The following is a 26,903-nucleotide window of genomic DNA, read 5'->3' as shown; positions in this document are numbered from 1 at the left end:
GTAGGTGCTCAATTTACTTTTCCCCTTATGTTATGTATCCCCATATTCTTGTGTTTTTGAGATTCATCCAGATAGCTAAAGTTCACTCCTTTTCATTGCTTTAATAATATTCCAATGCTGAAGGACATTTGGGTCATTTCCAGTGGGTTTTGCTGTTACAAAGGAGAAGGTGAATTTTCTTGTATATATCTCCTGATGCACACATACAAAAATTTTTTACAGAACATAATTATGGGAGTAGTTGTTCCAGTTTTACACCCATCATAAATATATACAGAAGTTCTAGTTCCTCTATATCCTCCCCAACACTTAATATTGTTAGACTTATTTTTTGCTGATCTGTTGGATAATTTTTCATATCCCTGATTGTCAATGAAGATGAGCATCTCTTCACACATATCTGGGCCATTTGTATTTCCTTTTCTATGAAATCTTTTGTCTAGCTGAGTATTAGGTTCTTCCTTTTTCTTGATAATTGGAGAGAATTCTTTATATATTCTGGATACTGCTTCACCTATGAATTTCCTCGGCTAGTTCCCACAATTTCTTTCTTTCTTTTTTTTTTTGCAATTTCAGTTGAGAGTTACCCTAATCCATCAGAGATTCTAATTCTTTATATATATCTTTGCTCCTTATACACATGGGTGGGTTGGAATCAAGTTCCATGGCCTGTTCTGCTGGGATATACCATGTCAAGTAGTAGAAGCTGCTAAGCTGCAAATTCTGTGGAGATGTAAATTGTCCTGTTACATACAGATATGAAATCAAAAGGAATCCCAGGTAATGAGGTTATGGCTATTTCTTCTTTTCATTAAACTTGGATAATTTTCTAATTTTTCCAAAATAAATGTATTAGTTTTATAATCAGAAGTACATATTTTTCAAAAGGAATTTTTGCCCTTTAAGCTCTATGGCTTTCAGAGATGTTTGATTTCAAACTCGATAGTAGCAAGAGGTTGAGGAAAATCTCAGTCAGCGGGACACAAAGGCATACCTCATTTTATTGTACTTTGTTTTATTGTGCTTCACAGATACCACTGGGTTTTTTTGTTTTGTTTTGTTTTGTTTTTTCAAATTGAAGGTTTGTGGCAACCCCGCATCAACCAAGCCAACTAGTGCCATTTTACCAACAGCCTTTGCTCACTTCATGTCTCTATATCACATTTTGATGATTCTTGGAATATTTCAAACTTCTTCATTATTACTGTATTTGTTATGGTGATCTGTGTTCAGTAATTATGACTCATGGAAAGTTCAGATGATAGCTTTTTTTTTTGCTTTTAAGCAACAGAGTGTTTTTAAATTAAGGCAGGTACATTGGTTTTTAGATATATTGTTATTGCACCCCTAGTAGACCACAGTATAGTGTAGACACAAATTTTATATGCACTAGGAAACCAAGACATGCATTTGACTTGCTTTATTGCAACAATCACTTGATTGCGGTGGTCTGCAACCTGACCTGCATCTCTGAGGCATGCCTATAATCATTGGTTAACATCCATGGTGATATCACAAGGTGAGCTCATCCATGAACTGACAAATGCAACATAGCAGGGGCGAGGCATGATAAAACCAACCCCTCACAGGCTAAACTCTGCTCTCAAGGAGACTGTAAACCATACATTTAGATTTCCTTCATATCTGACACAGCAATCAGAGCTAGACACTTAATTGAAGCTGCTGCTGCTGGCAATGGTCATAATGTCCTCGGGACAAACATTGGCCTTGGTGTTTTGTTCAGCCCTGGTTTAAAACCCACCTGCCTTCTGTGGATGTTTATGATAGTCTTTTCAGTCCCCCAGTTGGCCAGAGAGGAGAAAAGAGAAAATGGGCTCCAAGCTAAGTCTCCTGCCATCAGTCTGATGGGATCCAACCTGGAAAAGATGAAGGAGGCCCAAGCGTGGATCCAAAGGATACTGACCCCCCAGGACCACCATATCATTGAGAATAATCTTATCCTCTACCTTGGGAAAAAAGAACATGACAGTTTGACTCGGCTTCAGAATACCTTGAGGGTCTCTATCTCAGAGATTATCAGTCTGGAAAAGGCAACTTTAGAGATTAAAGGAGCCCAAGCTGACGTCATTGAGGCTGTTATGAACATTGAACATATGTTGTGTGAAGTTCAAGAGGAAGTGGCAAGAAAAAAGGAACTAGCCCTTTGGAGCTTGTCAGGTGAGTGACTTTAAGTTGAAAAGTCAGCTCTTGCAAACTATTCCTTATGGGTGTGAGGACGTCTGTATGCATGTGGGTCAGAGATAGCATGGAAAAGAGAGCAGACCACCCTGCTTCTGTGTTAAGCCGTAACCTTTTATAACGGTTTTTTGGCTGTCTTTCTACCAGCAAGGTTAATTAGTAAATGAAAACACACACACACACACACACCGCACACACTCACATGCACCCATATGATTGGATTTACTTATGATGACGTGGATTGCCTAAGAGGCAATTAAATAGAAAGCCTCCAGCTACACAAGCCCAGGCTCTGGGGGAAATTGTACATCTCTAATTCCACAAATGGAGCGTTCGAATATAGACACGTTCCACTTGATCAATTCATTTCTTTGAGTTTTATTGCATTTACATATTTATTGCTGGCAGCATTAGGAATCTTGAAATTACTTTGAGTTCTCTCATCACAGTAAATTATTCATTCATAGTGTGAAGTACACTCAAGTATCTCCCATTCAGTGGGGCAAAAATCATCACAATGACTGGGAATTTGGGTCTGGAGAAGTCTTTTCAACATGGCCCTAGAGCTAACTAGGAAAATTACACTGTTGCAAATGTCAGCTTGGGAAACAGAAGCTTCTTTCATTTATTTACTTGACTAATGTATATTGTATCCATGATATGTGTCAAGCATGTGATGGGTGCTGGGGATACACTGATAAGGTGGACATTGTTTCCACTGAAAATCTAATTGAGGATACTGAGCAGGTTATCTATGAAAGAGGGTGAAAATGCTCTGTGGGAGCACCTCGGACAGGCACTGTGATGTTGCAATTTAGAATATATATTTCTTCATTCATATGATCCAAACATATTTGTTATATATATTTGGTCTTCCTCCACATTCCTGGCTTACAGCTATCAAACCCTGTGGATTTCCTAAGTGTGGAGAGTGATAAAGTTGCCTTTTGTTACATTGAGGAGGTGACTTTGGAAAGCACCTAAGGATGGGGACTGGTCACCAGGAAACTCGACCTGTGATTGGAGGATTCGGGTATCCCCCAGTGCCACCTCTGGGGGGTGGGGCTGGAGGTTGAATCAGTTGCCAATGGCCAATGATTTAGTCAGCTATGACTAGGTAACGGACCTCCATAAAAATCCAGAAGGACAGGTTCAGAGAGCTTTCAGGTTGGTGAGCATGTGGAGAGCTAGAGAGTGTGATTTGCTGGGAGAGAGCACAGAAACTCCACACCTTTTCCCCATTCCTTCCCTGCCTTATGCATCTTTTCTGTCTCGTTGTTCCTGAGTAATATACCTGTATAACAAACCAGTAATCTGGTAAGTAAAATGTTCCTCTGAGTTCTGTGAGCTGCTCTAGCAAATAAATTGAACCCGAGGAGGAGATCATGGGATCCTCTGAAGTATAGTCAGCCAGTCAAAAGTACAGGTAACAACCTGAACTTGCAACCAGTGTCTGAAATCCAAGGAGAAGTTCATTGGAACCTTCAGTTTGTAGCTAGTCAGCCAGAAGCACAGGTAATAATCTGGTTTTTGACTGGTGTCTGAAGTGTGTGTATGTGTGTGTGTGTGTGTGAGCGAGAGAGAGAGAGAGAGAGAGAGCGAGAGAGAGCAGTCCTGTAGGACTGAACTCTTAACCTGAGAAAATCTGATTCTATCCTTGGGTAGATAGTAGCAGAATGGCTTGGTTGCATACATGAGAAACCCTCCTACTTACACAGACATTGGAACTGGGTCTCAGAATGCCAGTTTAGACACCTAACCCAGACTTGGGAGGTCAAGGGGAGCCTTCTCAGAAGAGGAGTCATAAATGGAGAATGAAGAATAGAAAGAAATTACTTTCAAGCAATCAGACCATGGCAGGGTCTAGATTAGGAAAGACTTAATAAATTCTATGAGAGTTCAGAGTTTTTCTTGAAACAAGGGAGAGCCTTAAAAGATTTTAGCAAAGATAAGGTCAGTTTCACTGTAATGTTCATGGGTTTGGTACAAAAATTCAGATGCAAATTTTCAAAGACACCTCATTTTCACCTTGTGTTTGTAAAAATAATTCAGGCAGACATGGTCAAAGTGAGTGGGAGTTTACAATAAGTAAAAGCATGGACAAAAATAATACATAAGAGGGGCACCTGGGTGACTCAAAAAAAAAAAAAACAGTAAAAAAAAAATGGACAGGGCGCCTGGGTGGCTCAGTGGGTTAAAGCCTCTGCCTTTGGCTCAGGTCATGATCTCAGGGTCCTGGGATAGAGTCCTGCTTTGGGCTCCCTGCTCAGCAGGGAGCCTCTTCCTCCTCTCTCTCTCTGCCTGTCTCTCTGCCTACTTGTGATCTCTGTCTGTCAAATAAATAAATAAAACCTTAAAAAAAATGGTCTCTCTCTCTCTCTCTCTCTCTCACACACACACACACACACACATTCTCTCAATCAAATAAATAAAAAATATTTAAAAAAAATTAAAAACATTGAACATAAAGAAATAGAATTCAAAAGTAATACACAAGAATGAGACCAAAGATATGATTTCTACTTAGCTTTTGAAAGGTAATGACTATGGATATTTAAACTGACACAAGAGTACACTTCCCAAGAGAACAAGAGACAAAGAAACACTGTTCTATAAAGCTTGTGGCATTGCTTTAAACTAACTGCATTCATAGGGTTGACCTATTCTCCCAGCTATTGACAGTTAGTCCTGTTAAGTCCCTGGTTCTGCTGCAAGATGGCACTTTTGATAGTTGATGACTAAGCATGTCATTCCACAGCTGTGTTTCAGAGGCTCCTACACACCATCTCTCAACCAGATTGGGACCTTAGTTAACAAAATTAATACATTTTCTTTTTTTCTTCTTTTTTTTTAAATTTAATTTAATTTTTTCAGTGTTCCAAGATTCATTGTTTATGCATCACACCCAGTGCTCCATATAATACGTGCCCTCCTTAATACCTACCACCAGGCTTACCCAACCTCCCATCCTTCTCCCCTCCAAAACCCTCAATTTGTTTCTCAGAGTCTACAGTCTCTCATGGTTCATCTCCCCCTCCAATTTCTCCCAAATCACTTTTCCTTTCCTTCTCCCAATATGTTATTCCTTATGCTCCACAAGTAAGTGAAACCATATGATAATTGACTTTCTCTGTTTGACTTATTTCACTCAGCATAATTTCCTCCAGTCCCGTTCATGTTGATACAAAAGTTGGGTATTCATCTTTCTGATGGAGGCATAATATTCCACAGTATATATGGACCATTTCTTCTTTATACATTCGTTTGTTATAGGGCATATTGGCCCTTTCCACAGTTTGGTGACTGTGGCCATTGCTGCTATGAATATTGGGTTACAGATGGCTATTCTTTTCACTATGTCTGTATCTTTGGGGTAAATACCCAGTAGTACAATTGCAGGGTCATAGGTTAGCTCTATTTTTAATTCCTTAAGGAATCTCCACACTGTTTTCCAAAGTGGCTGCACCAACTTACATTCCCACCAACAGTGTAAGAGGGTTCCCCTTTCTCCACATCCTCTCCAACACTTGTTGTTTCTTGTCTTGTTAATTTTGGCCATTCTAACTGGTGTGAGGTATTATCTCAATGTGGTTTTGATTTGAATTTGCCTGATGGCTAATGATGATGAACATATTCTCATGTGTCTGTTAGCCATTTGTATGTCTTCTTTGGAGAAGTGTTCTGTTCATGTCTTCTGCCCATTTTTTGATGTGATTATCTGTTTTCTGAGTGTTGAGTTTGGGTTCTTTATAGATCTTGATATCAGCCCTTTGTCTGTAGTGTCATTTGTGAATATCTTCTCGCATTCTGTGGGTTGCCTCTTTGTTTTGTTGACTGTTTCCTTTGCTGTGCAGAAGCTTTTGATCTTGATGAAGTCCCAAAAGTTCATATTTGCTTTTGTTTCTTTTGCCTTTGGAGACACATCTTGAAAGAAGTTGCTGTGGCTAATGTCGAAGAGCTTACAGCCTAAGCTCTCCTCTAGGATTTTGATACATTCGTGCCTCATGTTGAGATCTTTTGTAAAACGGATACATTTTCAGTGAGTTATTACTACAAGGAATGTCAGCTATCCAGCAGAGCGATAAAATTTAAATACGGAAGTTAGAAGTTTCCTCTTCCATGCTGCTATTGTAATCCTTCCTGGGGAGCACTTCTGACAGCAGGAGTTTGTGGATCTTTGAGTCTGCAGTGCTCAACCCAGGTGCCCAACCCAGTGCCAGCAGGTAATAGGAGCTCAGCGAATGGTTGCTGAACTCAAGTGAGCTGAACTCTATTACTATACCTTATATATGTCGGCTGTTGCTCTTGAGATTTAATTTATAATCTCCTCCTTTGAAATTTCCTGGCTCTGAAATTTCTCTGCTATGGAATTTTGTTCCCCCTGCTTTCCAGATTTACAGCTTGGCCCCTCTAGTGAATTTCTTTGGATTTATCATCTGCTTTCTGTGGTTAGATTGAGCACATTCAATTAAATAATGTGCTGGGAATTATGTCATTTTTGTTTACTTGGGTTTAAGTCAAACTGAAAATAAACTGAGGGGTGCCTGGGTGGCTCCGTAGGTTTATCCAGTGCTGCATCAGTCTCCCTCTGCCCTTCCCCCCTGCTCATGTGAGCATGCTCTCTCTCCCCCAAATAAATAAAATCTTAAAAAAAAGAAAAAAGAAGAGAAACTGAAAGAAAAGAAGTCTTTTTGGGGTTTTCTGTTTGTTCACATGTATGTATATTTATTCCAACAAGCAGTTGGTGGGCAATAACAGGTTGTTCCTTGAATTTAAAAAGGAAGGTAGGAAAGTTAAGGAAGAAGGAAGAAAGGAAGGAAGGGAGGAAAGAGAGAACATAAACTCTTAATCTCCAAAGTTTGCTTTTTGTGGTTGGGTGCATGTGAGTGATGTATGTACCAAATATTCTGCCTTTCCACTTGCAGAGAGCACTGGTGAAAGCCAGGTTTATATTAGCTGTGTGATATCAGCCAAGTCACTTAACTTCTCCGAGTTTTTTTTTTTTTTTTAAAGATTTTATTTATTTATTTGACAGACAGAGATCACAAGTAGGCAGAGAGGCAGACAGAGAGAAAGGAAGAAGCAAGCTCCCTGCTGAGCAGAGAGCCTGATGCAGGGCTCAATCCCAGGACCCTGGGATCATGACCTAAGCCAAAGGCAGAGGCTTTAACCCACTGAGCCACCCAGGCGCCCCTTCTCCGAGTTTTAATTTTGTTTTTTGTCAAGGTGTGTGTTAGTTATTTCAGTGGCAGTGTTGTAATAGTCAAATGAAGTTGAGATATGAAATCTTTTTGAAAATCTTCAAGTTTTATATAAATGTCATACTATTTTTCATCATTCCTTAATGTTTTACTCTGTCTGTGTATTTTTGTTGATGAGCATCCTGGCCAGAAATATAAGCATTTCCTATTAGCAACATACTTATACATTATCTTACAACATCGATGGGGGAAATATATACTAATGATCTTTTTTCTCTCACCCCCTCAGGCTCGTGATCTAAATCACGTGAGGACAAATTTATTAACCCCCTCTTCTATCCCATGCCTTCTCGTTATACTGTATTCTTCTTTCATGTCCTAAACATATAAGGCATACAATTTAAACTGGCTAATCCTTTTCTTTAAATTTCTTTAATTTGTTTTATTAAATTTCTTTACAAATATTTTTCCTCTCACAGAGCACTGAAACAAAGTTTTATGTTATTCATTTTTAGGGCAGTGGACTAATTGGCAACCCCCAAACCAGGATGAAATGAAAAAGAATACGTTTCTGAAATGCCTAAAGCTTTCAACGGAGGAAATTCAGGCTCAGAAGAAACAGTTTGAGAGCTGTGGTTTGCAGGTTATAAAGGTATACTTAATTGAGGGAAGGATTCTACTCGTCTTGCTATCATTTGGTTCTGTAACTGAGAGAAAAACTCAGCTGCTGAGGACTCTAAGCCAGCTGCTCATTGACCTGGACCGGGAGGATTAAGACTGAAAGTAGGGCAGGGGTGGGCAGACACAAAGGGTATAGTTGGAATCAGGAGGTAGGAATGATGGCAGGGGGTACAGAAGCACCCATCAAGCCTCAGGGCAAACTTGTCTGCCTATCTCGAAGCAGTATGAAAAAAAAAAATAGAATATCATTTATTACACTGTATTATAATTGTTCACCTATTTTTTACCTCTTGTTAAACCATGTGCTTTTAAGAAGGCAAAGACTGTCTACACAGTTGACCCTTTCATTACCAGTGCCTGGCACGTAGGGATTCACTCAGTGAATTTTTATTACATGGATTTATCAAAGAAGGGACAGGGAATTTTGAAGAGCCAGAAGTCAAAGTAGGAGAGGGGTGGGAGCCAGGAGGACTCTTAAAACACTTTATATGAAAAGCAAGTTGCATGCCTGGTAATACACACAGCCTCTTTGAAGCAGAGTATCAAGCAACATACATAGCGCTTCTCACTTTTTTTCCCAGTTTTTTTTTCAGTTTTTCATATCCTTGGGTCATAGGTGGAGAAAATAGACAATGAGGTTCTCATGGCTGTCTTCCAAAAAAAGAAGAAAATGATGGGAGAGAGAACACAGGGGAAGCCTGTGAGCCACAGGCTGTTTCAGCAAATTCCTTACCAGTTCTGCGAAGCCGTAAGCAGAGTTGGCTTTCAAAGAATGTACTCGGCACCCTGCGGTAGGTGTCAGCTCCTCATCTTCGGGGTCTCTGTATGTGGGGAGTGGTGAGCAGACCCCAGCAGATGACTCACCATTTGTGGTATTTGTTGCTTTGGTGAGGGGAACCCTTGCAACTGGGATATAGTGATTGAGTCATTGGGAAAGGGTCATATTTTTTGTTTGTTCTTCTTGTTTTGTTGCTGATGGGTTTAATGCCGATGAGAGCTTTTGCGGTAAGATGTACATTTCACTGTTTTTCTCTTTTCTGTGGTTAAGTGTTTTATCTGCTGAAGCTGTTCTTTTTTTTTTTTTTTAATGTGTTTATCTGCTGAAGCTGTTTTTTTTTTCTTAGCTCCACAAAATAATTATTGACACTACCAAACCTCATCCCTTAATTAAAAGGGCATTTTCCTGAGCTTAATAAAGTTGCTCTTTTCTCTTCCATCTTCTTCATTTCCTGTAGCCTGCTAGTGAATGAATTAGATAGCATCTGGCAGGTGAAGTAAACAATCCTTTAAGATCCTTTTCAGCTATGGGAGTTCTACTGTGTGTAGCTTCCATATCTCTTTTCCATTGTACAACAATACTGCATACTTAATTGCTGTATTGTCCCCTCTGGATCTCTCCAAAGGAGGCAAAGAAGTTTAGTAATAATCATGGAGGATACTAGCCATACAGCTTGATTTTGCCTGATCCATTGATTCTGTTCTTGATTTTTACCTTTCAAAATATGTAGCTTGATCCTTGCTGTGAAGCCAACTCCAGGTCTTGATTTCTAGAAAGCAACGGGTCTGGAAATCATCATCTCTTTGCCCCCAGAGAGAACATAAAAAATACCTGGAGTAAAAACTGAACATGGGAAGTTCCTGGGGGTAAAAAAATTTTAAATGGATCCCTACCAAGAAAAGAAGTCTTTAGCCAGAAGAGTGATATTGGTTAAAGTCTTAAAAATTCACAACTTCGGTTTGCTCCCAAACCCGTCATAACTGGCTGCTTCTCTGCACTCCTCCTCTCCCACCCCTACATAATCTACTCTCACTAAGACCATCACTGTCCTCCTATTTATCAAAAATCCAGTAGTGCCTTCTTTTCAGTCCTGTGGCAGATGCTGCAAATTGCCTGACATTTGCACACATCTTTCTTCCTAAAAGGCACACACATCACCTCCCAAGGAAGACAGCCCCAAAGTCTCATCCTATCTCATCAGCCTCGAGTCCAAAAGTCCTCTTTTAAAGCTTAAAAGCAAGGTAATTGCCCTAACCCAATCGTTATATAATGATAGGAAGAGCAGGAAAACTGCAATAAAAAAACTCCCATTTCTAGGGATGCCTGTGTGGCTCAGAGGGTTGTGTCTACCTTCTGCTCAGGTCATGATCCCAGAGTCCTGGGAGGGAGCTTCACATGCTTCTTCCTCCCCTTCTGCCTACCACTCCCGCTGCTTGTACTCTCTCGCTGTCAAAAAATAAATAAGCGCTTTAAAAACAAAACCAGGGGCGCCTGGGTGGCTCAGTGGGTTAAGCCGCTGCCTTCGGCTCAGGTCATGATCTCAGGGTCCTGGGATTGAGTCCCGCATCGGGCTCTCTGCTCAGCAGGGAGCCTGCTTCCCTTCCTCTCTCTCTGCCTGCCTCTCCATCTACTTGTGATTTCTCTCTGTCAAATAAATAAATAAATAAATAAACAAACAAACAAATAAATAAATAAATAAATAAAACAAAACCAAAAACACTTCCATTTCTATAGGGGAGAAGGAAAGTCACTGGTCCATACCACTAATCCCATGTCACCGGACAGGGATAGTGAAGACAGTATTCCGGGAGTGGACTAACACCGTGGTTTTGTACTCTGGAAGAATCTTCCTTATGTATTGCCATCTTCGGTCATTTCTGGACCCATTGGGGCCCGTGGCCTATCAGGGGTCCCTGGATTGCCTCAGGGACTAGAATGCTCTCAGGCTACTGACAGCCAGGCTTACAGTTTCTTCAGCAATATAGTTCCTTTAAAACCGTAGCAGGCATGAAGCCTGCTTACTGCTGGTCAAAGCCCAGTCAAAGGTCTTGTCTCCATCTAGTCTTTAAGCCTCAAGATTCTAGTCTTTTACCTATTGGCCTCGGTGCTCTGTCCACATTCCTAGCTCTTAGCTTAAAGCCACTGCCTGAGGCGATTCAAATAATAGATTCACTGGGGAGATACTGTCCAAAATGGGACTTGAGCCAACATGTCTGGTGAGCGTGGGTAACCAAAGGTGCTTGAGAAACCCAGGAGACATTTGATCACCGCTGAAGTTATTTTGCAACTCTTCTTTTTTAACCTAGTTTTCATTTGGAGTACAAAGGTTCTTGGCTTTATTTATTTATTTCTTTTTTTACCCCTGCAAGTTTCCCAGTTATGGGATTCTCGGTCAATTTAGATGGCTAACTATAGGCAAAGTGGGCTTCTATATTTTCTGTCTTGGCTTACATTCCAGCCAGTTCTGATTTCATCTCTTGCTTGCAGAATTTGCCTAAATGTAGCAAGAAGGAGCCTCCATGCTTGCAATGTGTTTTATTGTGTTCATTCATTCATTTTTGAGCACATTCTGTAAGTCAGGCCCTGTGCTCGGTGGGAGGAATACAACAGTAAACACAACACAGAGTTCCTGCCCTTATAATTTATAATCTAGTGAGTCCATCTGTTGGGTGTTTTCTGGAGTTCTAAAGGTAGCTTTTTATTTTTCCCAACCCTACGATGTCCCCCTGGGTGATTGCACCTATACCTATAGCTTCAATTCCTACCTCTGATGACTTACAGATTTGTAACTCGAAGCCCCTTCTTCTCTCCTGACCTGCAAGTCCATATCTCCAACTGTCTTTGGAATATTTCTGCCTAGATATTCCATAATCACCTTGGACTGAACTTTTTCCTTGGCCATACTTTTCCCTAAGAAATAGGTGCTTTTTCCTTACCCGCCACCCCCCCCCATACCTCCTATCCTGGCTTATACCATCACCATCTATATATGAGGTCTCCTAGCTGGAAACGTTATCTTCTTCCATTCCTCCTTCCTCTTACTCTAGGTTCAGGCAGTCACGCAGCCCTGCTGGTTTCCTCTTGAAACATTCTCAGCCAGCCTCACCTCTCTATTCCTGTGGCCTTTGTTCTTCTTCCCCTGGGCCCAGACGATGACCAGGTCCTTTCTTGCCTCAAAACCACAACCCTATCCAACCTATCCTTTTCTCTGCTTCCAGAATTGTCATGCTAAAAACACACATGCCTGTTTAATATCTACCTACCTAGCTGCCTGCGCGGTAAAACTCCAGCCCCACTGGCAGAGCATGTAAGGACCTAGGCTCCCCTGCTCCCCCATCATTTCCCCCCTCATCACTCACTGTGTTCATCCACATGTCAGCCAAAGACTGCTTGGAGTTTCCTAAATGTGCTGGATATTTCATGCCTCTATGCCTTTGCATGTGGAATGCCTTCCCCCCTCACCCTTTTTTTAGCCCTGCAAAGTCCTATTCCTTTTTCCAGACACAGCTGAAATGGCATCTCCTGGTTGACACGTTCCCTCACACCTGCACCCAGGGAGTGCTCTCTGCTCTGTGCTCCCGCATGTCCTACATTCCCATGTTACCGCATCTATAACTCCAATGGGTACAAAAATCTATAGTTCCACACAACTCAGCTATGGAGCCTATCTTCCTTATGAGCTCTAAAATGGAATTTTACCTACTTTTCCTGCCCCCATGTCCACAGATGTGGAAAAATCCCATCTTGACTGTTCGAGATGAACTCCGTCATTTTCAGTTTTCTCAGTCCTTTGGGGGTTTAAACTCAGTTCCTGCAAGTTTTTTTTTTTCTCCTTCTTCTCTTCTAAGAGTGCTTTAGAGGGTGGGACAGGCATTGTGGAGAGAATGGTCTGGTTCTGCATCTGTCTGTTCTCTGTCTTCTGATGTCCTCTGCTAGAAAAACCACCCTGGGGTTTGGTCATTAGCGCCCTCCTATGCTTATGTTGCCCTTTGTTCTCAGTGTCTTCACAGGGCACTCCGGTTTTCATACCAAGGGAGTTCCTTTCTAGGCCATTGTCTGTGCCCCTCCTGCAAAGCGGGAAATGTTTGAGTGTGCACATCCTCCAAGCTGAAATGCAAGGTCTTGTGTGGCAGTCCTCACCTGTTGTGGACATCTTCTCTGGCCATCGCTGCTTTCCATTTAGCAGCCTGGCTAGCTGAGGGGGCTGCACCCAGTAGAGGCAGGCAATGGTTTCTTCTACTCTGGCAGTCCCCTACTCCCTGTTTTTCTGAGATTCTTGTAGTTCTTCCCTATCTTGACTCCTCAGGCTCTCTTGAGGGAGTGGGGCAGTGAAGTGAGTCCCTTCTCAGCGTCCCAACAGCTCTAGTCATGTCCTCTCTGATTCTTATCTTTACACCAGGTGAAAGGAAGAACTTTTACTTATTTTGAAGTGAGAAAACTATTCTAAGAATATCTTTTATCCTTCTCTCCTGTTACATATGGCATAAACTCCACGCTCTGAATCCTTTAGTTTTTTAGACTTCTGGTTCAGAAAACCCTTTTCCTCTCCCAGGAAGCCTTTCAAGACCATAATCTATGCTTTGATTAAAAATAATTATAGGGGCGCCTGGGTGGCTGAGTGGGTTAAAGCCTCTGCTGTCAGCTCAGGTCATGATCCCAGGGTCCTGGGATCGAGCCCCACATCGGGCTCTCTGCTCAGCGGGGAGCCTACTTCCCTCTCTCTCTCTCTCTGCCTGCTTTTCTGCCTACTTGTGATCTCTGTCTGTCAAATAAATAAATAAAATCTTTTTAAAAAAACCACAGTAATTATATATGATATCTGGGGTGCCTGGGTGGCTCAGTCAGTTGAGTCTCTGACTCTTGGTTTTGGCTCATCTGACAAGCTTAGGATCCTGGGATCAAGCCCTCCCCCGCCATGATCTTGGGTTCTGTGCTCAGCAGGGAGCCTCCTTCTCTGCCTCTCTCTCCCTCTTCCTCTGCTCCTCCTTCTGCTTGTACTATCTAAAATAAAGTTCTTTAAAAATTATATAATTGAGGGACACCTGGGTGGCTCAGTTGGTTGGACAACTGCCTTCGGCTCAGGTCATGATCCCGGAGTCCCGAGATCGAGTCCCGCATCAGGCTCCCAGCTCCATGGGGAGTCTGCTTCGCTCTCTGACCTTCTCCTCGCTCATGCTCTCTCTCACTGTCTCTCTCTCAAATAAATAAATAAAATCTTTTAAAAAATTATATAATTGAATGTGTGTGTGTGTGTGTTCAGTTGACTTTGTTATAAGCTTTATCTTTTTTGCCCCAATATAATGAGTAGCAAGAACTCAATGGGTGGAAAAACCAAGAGCAAGATGAAAATTCCAGGAAAGAAATCTTTGATTTTTATCTCAAAATATTTTCTCTTTACATAAAACTGTGCTGTACTTTACCTGTTTACATGTGGGGATTTCCCTTTGTGAATTTTTGAGAACAGGGATGTCTTAGTTATTCTAGAAGCCCGAGAGCTGAATTGTTCAACTGGTATCCATTGACCACATGTGGCTATTGAGCACTTAAAACGTGGTTAATCTGAATTGAGATGGACTTTAAATGCAATATATACACTGATTCTAAAGACCACTACCCAAGGAAAGAATGTAAAATATCTCCTTAATAATTTTTTATATTGATTACAAGTTGAAATGGTAACATATTGGATAACACAGATTAAATAAAAATTACTAAATTAATTTTACCTGTTCCTTTTTACTTTTTTATGTGGCTACTAGAAAATTTTAAATTACATATATGCTTACATTGAACTTTTGTTGTTCAGTGCTGCTCGTGAGCCTGCAACAATATTCGGTTAAATCTGAAGTAAATGTAAAGAAAAAAATAGGGAGGAAAGGAAATAAAAAGGGAAGTAGGTATATAAACGTAAGCTGTTATTAGGCTGATGACATCAATGATAATTTGCCTCAGTAGGACAACTTTAGGTGTCTTTGCCTCAGACAGGGACTTGAGACCCGGAGGTGGTGATTACTTAGAGGACTAGAGAGAGATTGCATAGTAGTACCCACATAGGCAATATGATTCATCAGATCCTAAATAATCTTTTAACTTCTTTTTCTCTTCTCAGACCAAAAATATGGAGTTGGTATATACTTCACCAAGAGCCTGAAAAACCTAGCATACCGGGTCAAGGAAACATCGGCCACAGACAAACTGATATACGTGTTTGAAGCTGAAGTACTCACAGGCTCCTTCTGTCAGGGTCATCAGTTACAGATCACTCCCCCACCATTGAGTCCTGGAGACACAGACTACCATGACAGTGTGGTTGACAATGTCTCCAGCCCTGAAACCTTTGTTATCTTTAGTAACACTCAGGCTATGCCCCAGTATTTGTGGACTTGCAGCCAGGATCATGTACAGCCACGGGATTACTCGTCAAGACCAAGGATGTGGTCTTCACAGCAGCCTAGAGCAAGATTCTCAAGGGGTAGCTCTGTTGACTAAATTCCACATCATTTTAACAAGTGCCATGTGCTTGCTTTGGAGGAACTTTCCAAATAATGACCAGTAGTGAGTCAGAGAGTGGTCTGAATAGGTCAGATGGGTTGTCCATGTGGACCAATTGGGTTATTGAAGGGACCCAGCACAAACTAGCATCTTGGTTCTTTTATCTTTGTCTTTACCTCTTGGGATTGGGATGGGTAGATCCCAACCCAAACACTCTCAGGTCTGTTCGCTCTCCTTCAAATTGTCCTTTCATCTGTTTTACTATAGGTAACAGCAAAAATGTTTTGCATATGATGAAGGGGAATTTCTAGTATATAATCCAAGCCTTTTTAAATGATAGTGTAACACTTGGGTGATTTTAGATTTTCCAGAAAATCTTATATAGCGTTTTACATATTAAAATACACAAACTTTGTCTGAGTAACTGGCTTTGAAAAGTTCTGTGTAAAATGACATTATTCAAAGTGGAAGGACAGCAAAATGCTGATATTCTACTGATACCCTATTTGGATTCGACCATATCAGGCAATACCACTCAAGCATCATGAAGCCAAATTATTTATTTTTTTTAAGATGTATTTATTGAGAGAGAGAGAGAGAGAGAGAGAGAGAATGAGTGCAAGGGGGCGGGCAGAGGGAAAAAATCTCAAGTAGATTCCTCGCTGAGTATGGAGCCTGACGTGGGGCTCAGTCCCAGGACCTGGAGCTGGAATCAAGTCAGACGCTCAACCAACTGAGCCACCCAGGTGCCCCAAGGCCAACTTATTAATTCATCAAATATTTCTTGATCACTAGATGAGTTTCAGTCACTTTCTGGATGCTGGGGATATGATGCAGGACAAGACAAATGTCTTCAGAAAGTTTTCAGCCTGAATCATCAGAAAGACAGCTATGTGATTGAGTATAACCAAAGAGAAAGTACAGATCCTTTGAAAAAACTTAAGAGGGAGGGGATAAATTAATCAAGGGTTGGGAGGAAGAAGAGAGAGTGAAACTCTAGCTGAGACCTGAAGTATTTATAAGAGTTATGTGAATGAGGGATGCAGAGAATAGTACTTATAAAGGCTGAATCCTCTGTGACTTTGCCCAAACTTTACATCAAAGTCCTATAGAGGCCAACAGATCTCACCAGGTATCTCTTGCCTATTCTGAAACCCATATTTCTCTATATTCCCCAAATTTCCTGACCCTCTTCTCTTTGCACAGAATACTTCTTCTGCCTCACCTTACTGTAACCAGTGTTCTTCCTCCTTTTTAAAAAAAATTTTTTTAAATCCCCTTCACCTATTTTCCCACCCCACCTACCTCCCCTCTGGTAACCATGTTTATTCTCTATAGTGATATAGTCTGTTTCTTGGTTTCTATCGGTTTTTTGTTTTGTTTTGTTATGTTTCTTAAATTCCACATATAAGTGAAATCATATGGTATTTGTCTTTCTCCTACTGACTTTCACTTAGCATTATACGCTCTAGCTCCATTCATGTTGTTGCAAATGGCAAGATTTCATTATTTTGGGGGGCTGAGTAATATTCCATTGTGTATATATATACACCACATCTTCTTTATCCATTCATCTATATCAATGGACACCTGGGCTGCTTCCATAATTTGACTATTGTAAATAATGCTGCAATGAACATAGGGATGCATATATCTTTTCAAATTAGTGTTTTTGTATTCTTTGGCGATAGTGGAATTACTGGATCATTTGACAATTATATATTTAATCTTTTGAGGAATCTTCATACTATTATCTTTTTTTGTTCTCCATACTGTTTTCCATAGTGACTGTACCAATTTGCGTTGCATGAGGGTACATTTTCTCCACGTCCTTGCCAACAGTTGTTGTTTCTTGTGTTTTTTAAAAAATTTTTAAAGTTTTTACTTAAATTCCAGTCAGTTAACATACCATATAATATGACTTTCAGGTGTACAAATTGTTTCTTGTGTTTTTGATTTTAGCCGCTCTAACAGGAACGAGTGATAGCTGATTGTGATATTGATTTGCACTTCCCAGAGAAGTGATGTTGAGCATCTTTTCATGTGTTTGTTGGTCATCTGTATGTCTTTTTTGGAAAATGTCTATTCATGACTTCTGCCCATTTTAAAATTGGATTATTTGCTTTATTGGATGTTAAGTTGTATATATATATATATATGCAGCTTTATATATTTTAGATCCTGAGTTATCAGATATGTCATTTGCAAATATCTTCTCCCATTCTGTAGGTTGCCTTTAAGTTTTGTTGATTGTTACCTTTGCCATGCAGAAGCTTTGCATTTTGTTTCTTTCCCACACCATGTCCCTGCACTTCATACTTTCCTCGATGTGGCCTCTTCTCTCCCTCTAGTTGTGCAATTTGTTCTGTCAGTACTCAGGTCATTTTTACAGATATTCCAAATGATTTGATAGTTATCTGGTTGTGCTCTAGGAACAAGAAGAGCATAGGGTCCTCCTGCTATGCCACCGTCTTAGCTGCTCAGAAGCATCTAATGTTGATGTAGTCTCAATAGGTTATTTTTGCCCTCGTTTCCCTTACCTGAGGAAACATATCTAGAAAAATGTCAAAGAAATTACTGCCTATGCTTTCTTCTAGGATTTTTAAGGTTTCAGGTCTCACACTTAGGTCCTTAATCCATTTTGAGTTTATTTTTGTGTGTGCTAGAAGAAAGCAGTCCAGTTTTATTTGTTTGCATTTTGCTGTCCAGTATTTCCCATCACCATTTGTTGAAGAGACTTTTTCCCATTGTATATTCTTGCCTCCTTTATGGAAGATTAATTGACCTTATAATTGTGGGCTTATTTCTGGGCTCTCTACTCCCAGTACTACATTGGTTTGATTACTATAGCTTCATAGTATATCTTGAAATCTGGGATTGTGATACTTCCAGTTTTGCTCTTTTTTTTCAAGATTGCTTTGGCTACTCAGGGTCTTTTGTTGTTCCATATAAATTTTAGGGCTATTTGTTCCAGTTCTGTGAAAAATGCTGTTGGTACTTTGATAAGGATTGCATTAAATGTGTAGGTTGCTTTGGATAGTATGAACATTTTAACAATATTTGTTCTTTCAATCCACGAGCATGGAATATCTTTCCATTTGTTTGGGTCATCTTCAATTTCTTTCATCAGCGTTTTATAGTTTTCAGGATGGAGGTTTCTCACCTCCTAGGTTTAATTTATTCCTAGGTATTTTACTTTTTTTAAAAAAAGATTTTATTTATCTGTTTGACAGAGAGAGAGAGATCACAAGTAGGCAGGCAGAGGGAGAGGGGGAAGCAGGCCCCCGCTGAGCAGAGAACCGGTTAAGGGCCCATCCCAAGACCCCGAGCCCATGACCCCAGCCAAAGACAGAGGCTCAATCCACTGAGCCACCCAGGTGCCCCAATATTTTACTCCTTTTGATGCAAGTGCAAATGGGATTGTTTTCTTGAATTCTCTTTCTGATATTTCATTATTAGTGTATAGAAATTCGGTGAATTTCTGTGTATTTAGTTTGTATCCTGCAAACTTACTGAATTCATTTATCAGTTCTAATAGTTTTTTAGTGGACTCTTCAGGGTTTTCCATATATAATATCATATCATCTGTGAATAGTTGAAGTTTTACTTCTTCCTTACCAATTTGGATAACTTTTATTTCCTTTTCTTATTTGATTTCTGTGGCAGCATTCTTCCTCTTGAAAAAAGCTTGCTTCCTGTCTTATACAGTACTGTCTTTGAATATGGACAAGAGAGGCCCTGACCTGAACCTCTAGTTTGAGAGGGCCCCACTCTGGCCTTCCTCTAGGTTTTCTCATCTTTACAAAGTGAGTAGTCTATAGGGTCAAGAGAGTATATCCATTTGAAGCCTGAATACTTCACTTCTAAACCACCTACTAGGTAGCTGGAACCCCCCCAATTTCCTGCCTAAACAGCTCCAAGTCTATTTCCACGGCCTAAATTGAGTCTCTTTCTTGGGTCTGTCCTCTTGAGGTGGATTATCCCACAGTCTGCATCAAGAATGGCCAAAGGGTGACTGTTTGCAGGGATGGAGCTTAGACATAAAGGCTGAGTTGGTCACATGCCTATGTGTGAGTTTGTGACATAAAGCTAAAATAGTGTTTAAATTATCTATAAACTTAAAGTTGTATTAAGAAAAAATAAAGGTAGAAATTATTAACTAAGCATCCATCTTAAGAAAGTCAGAGTAAACTTGAAAGGTTAAAAACAGAAAATAATGAAATAGACACAAAACATACAACAGAGAGAAATAAATAAGTCAATAACTGTCTCTTTGTAAAGATTCTTAAAAATAGACAAATCTTTGGTAAGATTGATAAAAAAAAAAGTCAAATAAAGAATTTGAGGAATAAAAAAGGATGTAACTAAAATACATTAGAGATCTAAAGGTAATAAGATAATAGATAATACTAGAAACAATTTCGTGCTAATAAGTTGAAAATTTAGAAAAAGTAGAGATTTTGTTAAAAAAATACAAACTGCCACAATTGACTGAGGAACTAGAAATCCTGAATTTTCTAATGTCTATTAAATAAGTTGAATCAGGACACCTGGGTGGCTCAGTGGGTTAAGCCTCTGTCTTCGGCTCAGGTCATGATCTCAAGGTCCTGGAATCGAGTCCTGCACTGGGCTCTCTGCTCAGCAGGGAGCCTGCTTTCCCCTCTCTCTCTGCCTGCCTCTCTGTTTATTTGTGATCTCTCTCTCTCTCTGTCAAATAAATAAATAAAATCTTTAAAAAATTAAGTTGAATTGGCAATTAAAGTTTTACCTACCAAGTAAACAAATACAATAGGCTAAGATGATTTTGCTAGTGACTTCTACCAAATCTTCAAAGAAAAGATAATTCCAATTTCATATAAAATCTTAAATCTTAATGGAAAATTTTAATAAATAAGAGAGAACATTCCCCAATGAAGTTTTCAAGGCTAGTTTAAACTTGATAGCAAAAATAGACAACCAGTGTCTATAAGAAAAATACAGTCTGATTCATTTATGTAAATAGATGCATAAAGCTCAAATCTCAAACTGTTAATAAATATAATTCAGTTCTGTATAAATAAGTAAATCATGGTCAAGTTGGGTTTATTTCAGAAATGCAATGATTATTTAAGAACATCTACTAGTGTAACTCACCATATAAGTGTATTAAAGAGTATGCTCTCTTCAATATACAGAGAAAAGTCACTTAATAAGCGATTCATAAAAAGATATTGAAAACCTAGAGCAAGCATAATATTTCATGGTAAAACATTAGAATGATTCCCTACAAAATCAGGAGTGAGACAACAGATGTCTTCTATCACCATTAACCTTCCGCAATGAGTTAGGACACATGTTCGACACAGTAAAGAATACAAATGAAAAACATAACTAGTGGTGGTAAAATAAAAATGTCATTAATCACAGGAAATATGATTGTTTATAGAAAATCCAAGGAAATCTGGAGACAAATTATTAGGATGAATAAGAGCATTCTGTAAGGTTATAAATAGAAGTTTTAAATAAGTCAATTTCATTCTTATACATGAGAATAAAGATAATGACTTTTTTACTATTACAATAGCAATATCAAAAAAAATAGAGGGACTAGAAATAAGTTTAACAAAAGATGTATAAAACTTCCATTAAAAAATCACAAAATATTATTCAAAGGCAATAAAGAAGACCTAAATAAACAGATATACTATAGTGTCATAAAAAATGAGACTCAATATAATAAAAATTTCTATTCTCCAAAAATAAATCTTATCAATATACTTTCAATCAAAACCATAACATTTTCTTCATAGAAATTGATGGAGCAATTTTCAAATTTATCTTAAATCTAAAAGCTCAGGAAGAGCCAAGGTAATTTTAAAGAAGAAAAACGAAGTAGAGGTCATTTGACTATAACATATCATGATTTGTATACATCTATAGTAATTATGATGTGTTATTGGTGCAGGAATAGGCAAACAGACCAACTGGCTAGAATAGAAAGCTCCAAAACAGACCTATGTCCATGTAGAAACTTGAGAATACTTGGATATATATACACATACATATATATCTCAAATATATCTCTCTCTAATGGATATTAGTTTAATATATATAAAATACATATAAATTTATAAGTATATTTATTTGAGAAATATATCTCTCAAGTTTATATATTATAAAAATTATATACTATAGATATATACTATTATATACTATTAAAATTATATATTCTGTAATATTTATGACATAACTTTTCACATTGCAGGTTTGATGGTGTCAATATTTTTATGGTACATTTATAAAATTTTGCAGCAGATATTTCCAATTAGAAGCTAAGTGCCATTTAAAAGTCAGAACTCAGCCTGAGTGACTCAGTCAGTTAAGCATCTGCCTTTGGCTCAGATCATGATCCCAGGGTCCTGGGATCGAGTTCTGAATCAGGCTCCTTGCTCAGCGGGGATGCTGCTTCTCCTTTCGCCTGACACACCCCCTGCTTGTGCTCTCACTCTCTCTGACAAACAAATAAAAAAAAAATTTCAAAAGTCAGAATTCGCATGATACAGAATACAGTTGATTTCTTATTCAAGTTTTCCATATCAAGTCAAAACTGGCTATTTGATGCTTACATTTTTGCTCACTAGTTCTTCTCACTTTCTAAGTATCATGTGACTACATACATACTTTTCTTAGCATAGAGCTCTGAGAGTGTGTAGATATATGAATGACAGAGGTAAAAACTATGGATTTCTGGGAAAACAATGGACCAGTCTCAATAAATGGTCTTAGACAACTGGTTAGGAACATGGAAAACCATAAATTTGGATCTTGTTCTAGGTCTAGACAGGGCCTAAGATGGGGATTCTTGCTCAAGGGACTTATTGGGGGACTGCTTTCGGAAATAGGGGGTTAAAGGCAGCAAAGGGCAGGGGGAAAGCTAACAGGAGTATGGTTTCAGTTGAAGATGATCTTCAGTATAATTCTGAGGGAAATCACTAGGGCACAAACTGCACTGTTAAACTAAGTTGAACATTGTAACAGCAGTTGGTCTTTTGAAGTGATGTCAGTTATTGGCCTCCGTCCGTCCTTGGCGGGTAGGAGTAGGAGCCTTCTAGCAAGCTGGCTCCTGTGAGGCCTATACTTCTTCAGAAAAGGGGGCAGATGAAAGTTATCTGCCAGCACTCACATCAGGTTGGGGAATAGGGATACCAGCTAGATGAAGTGAATTCATTTGACTTCAATACAGGTAGGGAAGAGTGACAAGTGTCCTGATTTACCTGTCTTTCCAGGTTTTGGTTCCAAAAATTCCCACATCCTGGGAAAGCCTTGCAGGACACACCAAAGAATCCTCATCCATGATGGGTGTGGAAGATTGGGGGGAAAGTACTAAATCCATCCATACAACAGCCCAAAAAATAGGGTCTGAAAGCAACCACCCTGCTTTGAGTGTCAAATAGATAAAGCATAGATTCTCTGACATCTGTAGTTACTGCTGGTGTTTTTTTCCCCCTGGCCATTGATACTGGTAACCATGGTTTGCAGTTTATGATAATCGTCATCCACTGTTAAATCATTCTGAGGGATCTGAGTTAAGGGTGCAGTTTAAGTGCACTGTAGTCAGAAGCATCAGCAGTCTATCTTTGGCTTTGCCTGTGGGTTAACTGGTGTGCCTCATACAAGATGAATTTTTTTAAACATTGTCAATGTAGTGACCATGTTTTATGGTTAAAGCAGGAGCAGCATGACCCAGACATCACTGTAAAAGAAAGCTAAACAACTCCGTAATGTCGATGACCAGTGGAAGACAGTATAACTGGATTAGGGAGGGAACAAACAGAAATAAGGCATACTGCGCACTACACAGAGAAGAATTTCGGATTGGCTCTTCTGGAGAAGAGGCTGTGAAAGTGCATAGGGAGACCGCATCTTCCAAATCTGGGATAATAGAGACAAGGACTCCAGAATCAGTCAAAAGTTTTTAGCTTCTCAAAGACACCAATGCGCAGCTGAAAATAGCAGCTGCGGAATCAACTTGGGGTGTCCCATGAACCAGTGCGCATGCATGTATGTACCTTTGACTGCTCTATGGAACTGAATAAGGTTACATTTCCTGATTCAAAACAAAATAAAACTCCCCTCTAGCTCCTAAGGCAATTTGACCTGAAAAATGGGAGTTTCAAATTGGCTTCCTAATGTTGATTAAGATTTTAAATGAAACCATACACACACAAAACAAAGGGTGTTCTATTTTGCCCAAAGACAAAGTAGACTTGGCTCATTTATCTGTTTTCAGTACAAATGTTAATTTTGACAAATTCTGTTCAGTCTCTAAACTTCCAAAGAAAATGAAACAATCTCATCTGCATAACACCTTATACACAACACTACTGGGGAAAAAAAAAAAGAAAAAGAAGAAGAAGAAAGAAAAAAGGTGTGGTTTTCTTACCTGGGAAACAGAGGTTTCCATAATGGAAGTAGTTGCTCATTTCAGTTTCCTCAAAATGTGCAGAAGCATTTAATTAAATTTTGACTTTATAGAAATGGAAGGAGATAGCTACCTGAAACATGGGCCTACAAGATGATTGTCAATGGGGTTTGCCTGGCTGGCTTGGTGGGTAGAGCACATGACTTTAATCTCAGGGTTGTGAGTTCAAACCCCAAGGTGGGTATAGAGATTACTTAAAAAATAAGTCAGTAAATAAATAAAACCACATTTTATATATGCATACATATATATGTGCATATATATGTATACATATACACACATAAATACAAATACATATATATAATATATGTATATATAAAAGATGATTATCATATGGTTTCACTTATTTGTGGAGCATAACAAATAGCATGGAGGACATGGGGACTTAGAGTGGAGAAGGGAGTTGGGGGAAATTGGAAGGGGAGGTGAACCATGAGAGACTATGGACTCTGAAAAACAATCTGAGGGTTTTGAAGGGACGGGGGGGTGGGAGGTTGGGGTACCAGGTGGTGGGTATTATAGAGGGCACGGATTGCATGGAGCACGGGGTGTGGTGCAAAAATAATGAATACTGTTATGCTGGAAATAAAAAAAAAAAATAAATTAAATATTAAAAAAAAAAAGTGAAAAAAAAAATGACTATCATTGTTGCTAGCCATAGAAAACATGTTAAAATCATGGTCTGCCATAAAATCTTATTTTCAAAGTATAAAACAAGAAGAATGTCCTGCTTCAATTTGGAAATATGTTGAGGATGAGAATGGAGAGGACTACAGTGAAACAGAAATAACATGCTGGTTCTTTAAAACTGTCTGACAATCCTTGAAGAGGGCACGAGGAATCTAGCAAAAGGTGAACCAACTGCACCTGAGTTATTCAGTGTTATGTTAGATTGAGTCAAAACTCCAACAGATAAAAAGAAAAAGATGAATTTGGGGGGAAATAAATTATTTCAAAACTTTTTAAGAAGTCCCTAAAGAGGGGCACCTGAGTGGCACAGTTGATTAAGCGCCCAACTCTTTCTTTCCTCTCAGGTCATGATCTCGGGTCCTGAAATGGAGCCCTGGGTCTGGCTCTGTGCCCTGTTGGGAGGAGTCAGCTTGGACTCTCTCTCCCTTCTCATCTGGTCGTCCTCCTTGCTTGCACACACACACATTCTCTCTCTCTTTAAAATAAACAAGTAAATCTTAGGGAAAAAAAGAAGTCTCTAAAAAAAGGCAACCAAGTTTAGCAGAACGTTTGAAATGTCTTTATTGAAACTGTAAACTTACTTGGAAGCTAACTTCAATTTCACAAGTTTAAATTACTTTTGTGCTTCAAAATCATTTTCTCTAGGAAAGATAGGTTTAACGTATGATGACATAAAATGTGCTTCAGAATGTTTTTAGAACAATGAGCATTTTGGATAGGGGTAACTTACTTGGTTAATTTAGAGAGGCAAAGAACCTCACTGACAAACATCTGGCTTACCAAAGCAAGTCTGTAGATACGAAGTAGGTAGACACTTTAGGGAGCTGGAAACAAAACCCTACAATTTAGAAATGTGCAGTGCTAATAAATAAAATCCTAAGTATTCTGTGTTCAAACGCTTTCATTGAGAGAATATAGAATAATACAATGAATACTGTTACGCTGAAAAGAAAAAAAAAGAATATAGAATAACATAGCCCGCAAAATTTAAATATGCAAAAAAGAGTTAAAACAGTTAAAATAAATTGCTGTATCAGAGGACAGAAAAGAACATAAAGATAATCATGTTATAAAAATATTGGGGTGCCTGGGTCGCTCAGTTGGTTAAGTGTCTGCCTTCCCGTCATGATCCAAGGGTCCTGAGATCAACCCCTGTGTCAGGCTCCCTGTTCAGTGGAGTCTGCTTCCCTCTCTCGCTCTGCCCCCTGCCCTAACTTGTGCTGTGCATGTGCTTTCTCTCTCTCTCTCAAATGAATACACAAAATCTTAAAAAAAAAAAAGTAAGAAAAATTTTAAATGCCCAACTCTTGATTTCAGCTCAGATAATGATCTCAAGATTGTGAGATCAAGCCTCATGTCCTGTTCTGCACTGGGCACGGAGCCTGGTTAAGATTCTCTCTTGCTCCCTCTGCCCCTCCCCCTCTTTCAAAAATTGTTTTAATTTTCTCACATATGTTATTTGCTTAACTGTATTTAGTCTTCCTGTTATTACTAGTTGCCACTTTCACCTAGTCCTATTGCTATTTTAAGTAACAGCATTAATGCCTCAGAAAAGAAATACAACAGTATATATAAATTCAAGTAAATACATGTTTTTATATTAAAGTAATAACATATATGTATAATTATACTATTATTTATTTTTACATCTACCAGATTGACAAAAAATTTTTAAAAAGCCAGACATTTCCAAATGTTAGCAAGATGTTTAGAGAAGAGAATCTTAATATATTGCTTGTGGGGTATAAATTGATAAAGCCACCTTGTAAAATCATCTAGCAGTATTTAGTATATTAGTTTTCTATTGTTGTGTAACAAATTACCGGAAACTTAGTGCTTAAAACATATTATCTCACAGTTTCTGTGTCCTAGGAGTCTAGGCACAGCTTGACTGTTTCATCAGCTCATGGTCTCACAAAGCTGCAGTCAAGGTATAAGTCAGGCTGTCTTCTCATCTGGAGGCTTGCCTGGGGAAGAGTAACTTCCAAACTCTCTAAGGTTGTTGACAGAATTCATTTCCTCCTGGTTGTAGGACTGAGGGTCCTGGCTTCTTACTGGCTGTCAGCTGGAGGCACTCAGGTCCTAGAAGCCTACCTTGTGACCCTCTTCTTAGGCAGCTCACAGCATAACATCTCACTTCTTCAAGCCCAGTAGGAGCATGTCTAGTCCCAGTCTGCTAAGATGAAATGTAATCATGGGACTGACATCCGATTATCTTTGCCATATTCTATTGGTTGGAATTAAGTCAAAGGTCCCACTCACACTTGAGGGGTGGGGATTAATACCACAACACTAGGGGACAAAGATCATGGGGGCCATCTTAGAATTCTGCCTACCACGGCTAGTGAAATTAAAGATGTAATATCCTAGGATTTAGCAGTTTCTTTATACACACAAAGAT

The 26,903-nt window shown here is 39.2% G+C and overlaps 1 protein-coding gene across 4 annotated transcripts in view; it reads left to right on the top strand.

Annotated features, from left to right (window-relative positions):
* Nucleotides 1-15,368, top strand: part of PARP9 (poly(ADP-ribose) polymerase family member 9) — a 31,587-nt gene extending 16,219 nt beyond the window's left edge. For 3 of the 4 annotated variants that reach the window (XM_032334982.1, XM_032334985.1, XM_032334984.1), the window contains exons 8-11: nucleotides 1,798-2,178; nucleotides 7,916-8,052; nucleotides 8,698-8,872; nucleotides 14,969-15,368. In XM_032334982.1, the coding sequence (XP_032190873.1) occupies nucleotides 1,798-2,178; nucleotides 7,916-8,052; nucleotides 8,698-8,872; nucleotides 14,969-15,348 (1,073 nt within the window). In that variant the 3' untranslated portion in view covers nucleotides 15,349-15,368. The remainder of the gene's footprint in view (nucleotides 1-1,797; nucleotides 2,179-7,915; nucleotides 8,053-8,697; nucleotides 8,873-14,968) is intronic. The other variant, XM_032334988.1, reaches the window with a different exon arrangement.
* The last annotated feature ends 11,535 nt before the right edge of the window (nucleotides 15,369-26,903 follow it).

This window comes from Mustela erminea, chromosome 1, assembly GCF_009829155.1.
Source record: "Mustela erminea isolate mMusErm1 chromosome 1, mMusErm1.Pri, whole genome shotgun sequence".
NCBI classification, from domain to species: domain Eukaryota; kingdom Metazoa; phylum Chordata; class Mammalia; order Carnivora; family Mustelidae; genus Mustela; species Mustela erminea.
Note: the sequence above shows the minus strand (reverse complement) of the source record. Positions and strands in the feature narration are given on the sequence as shown.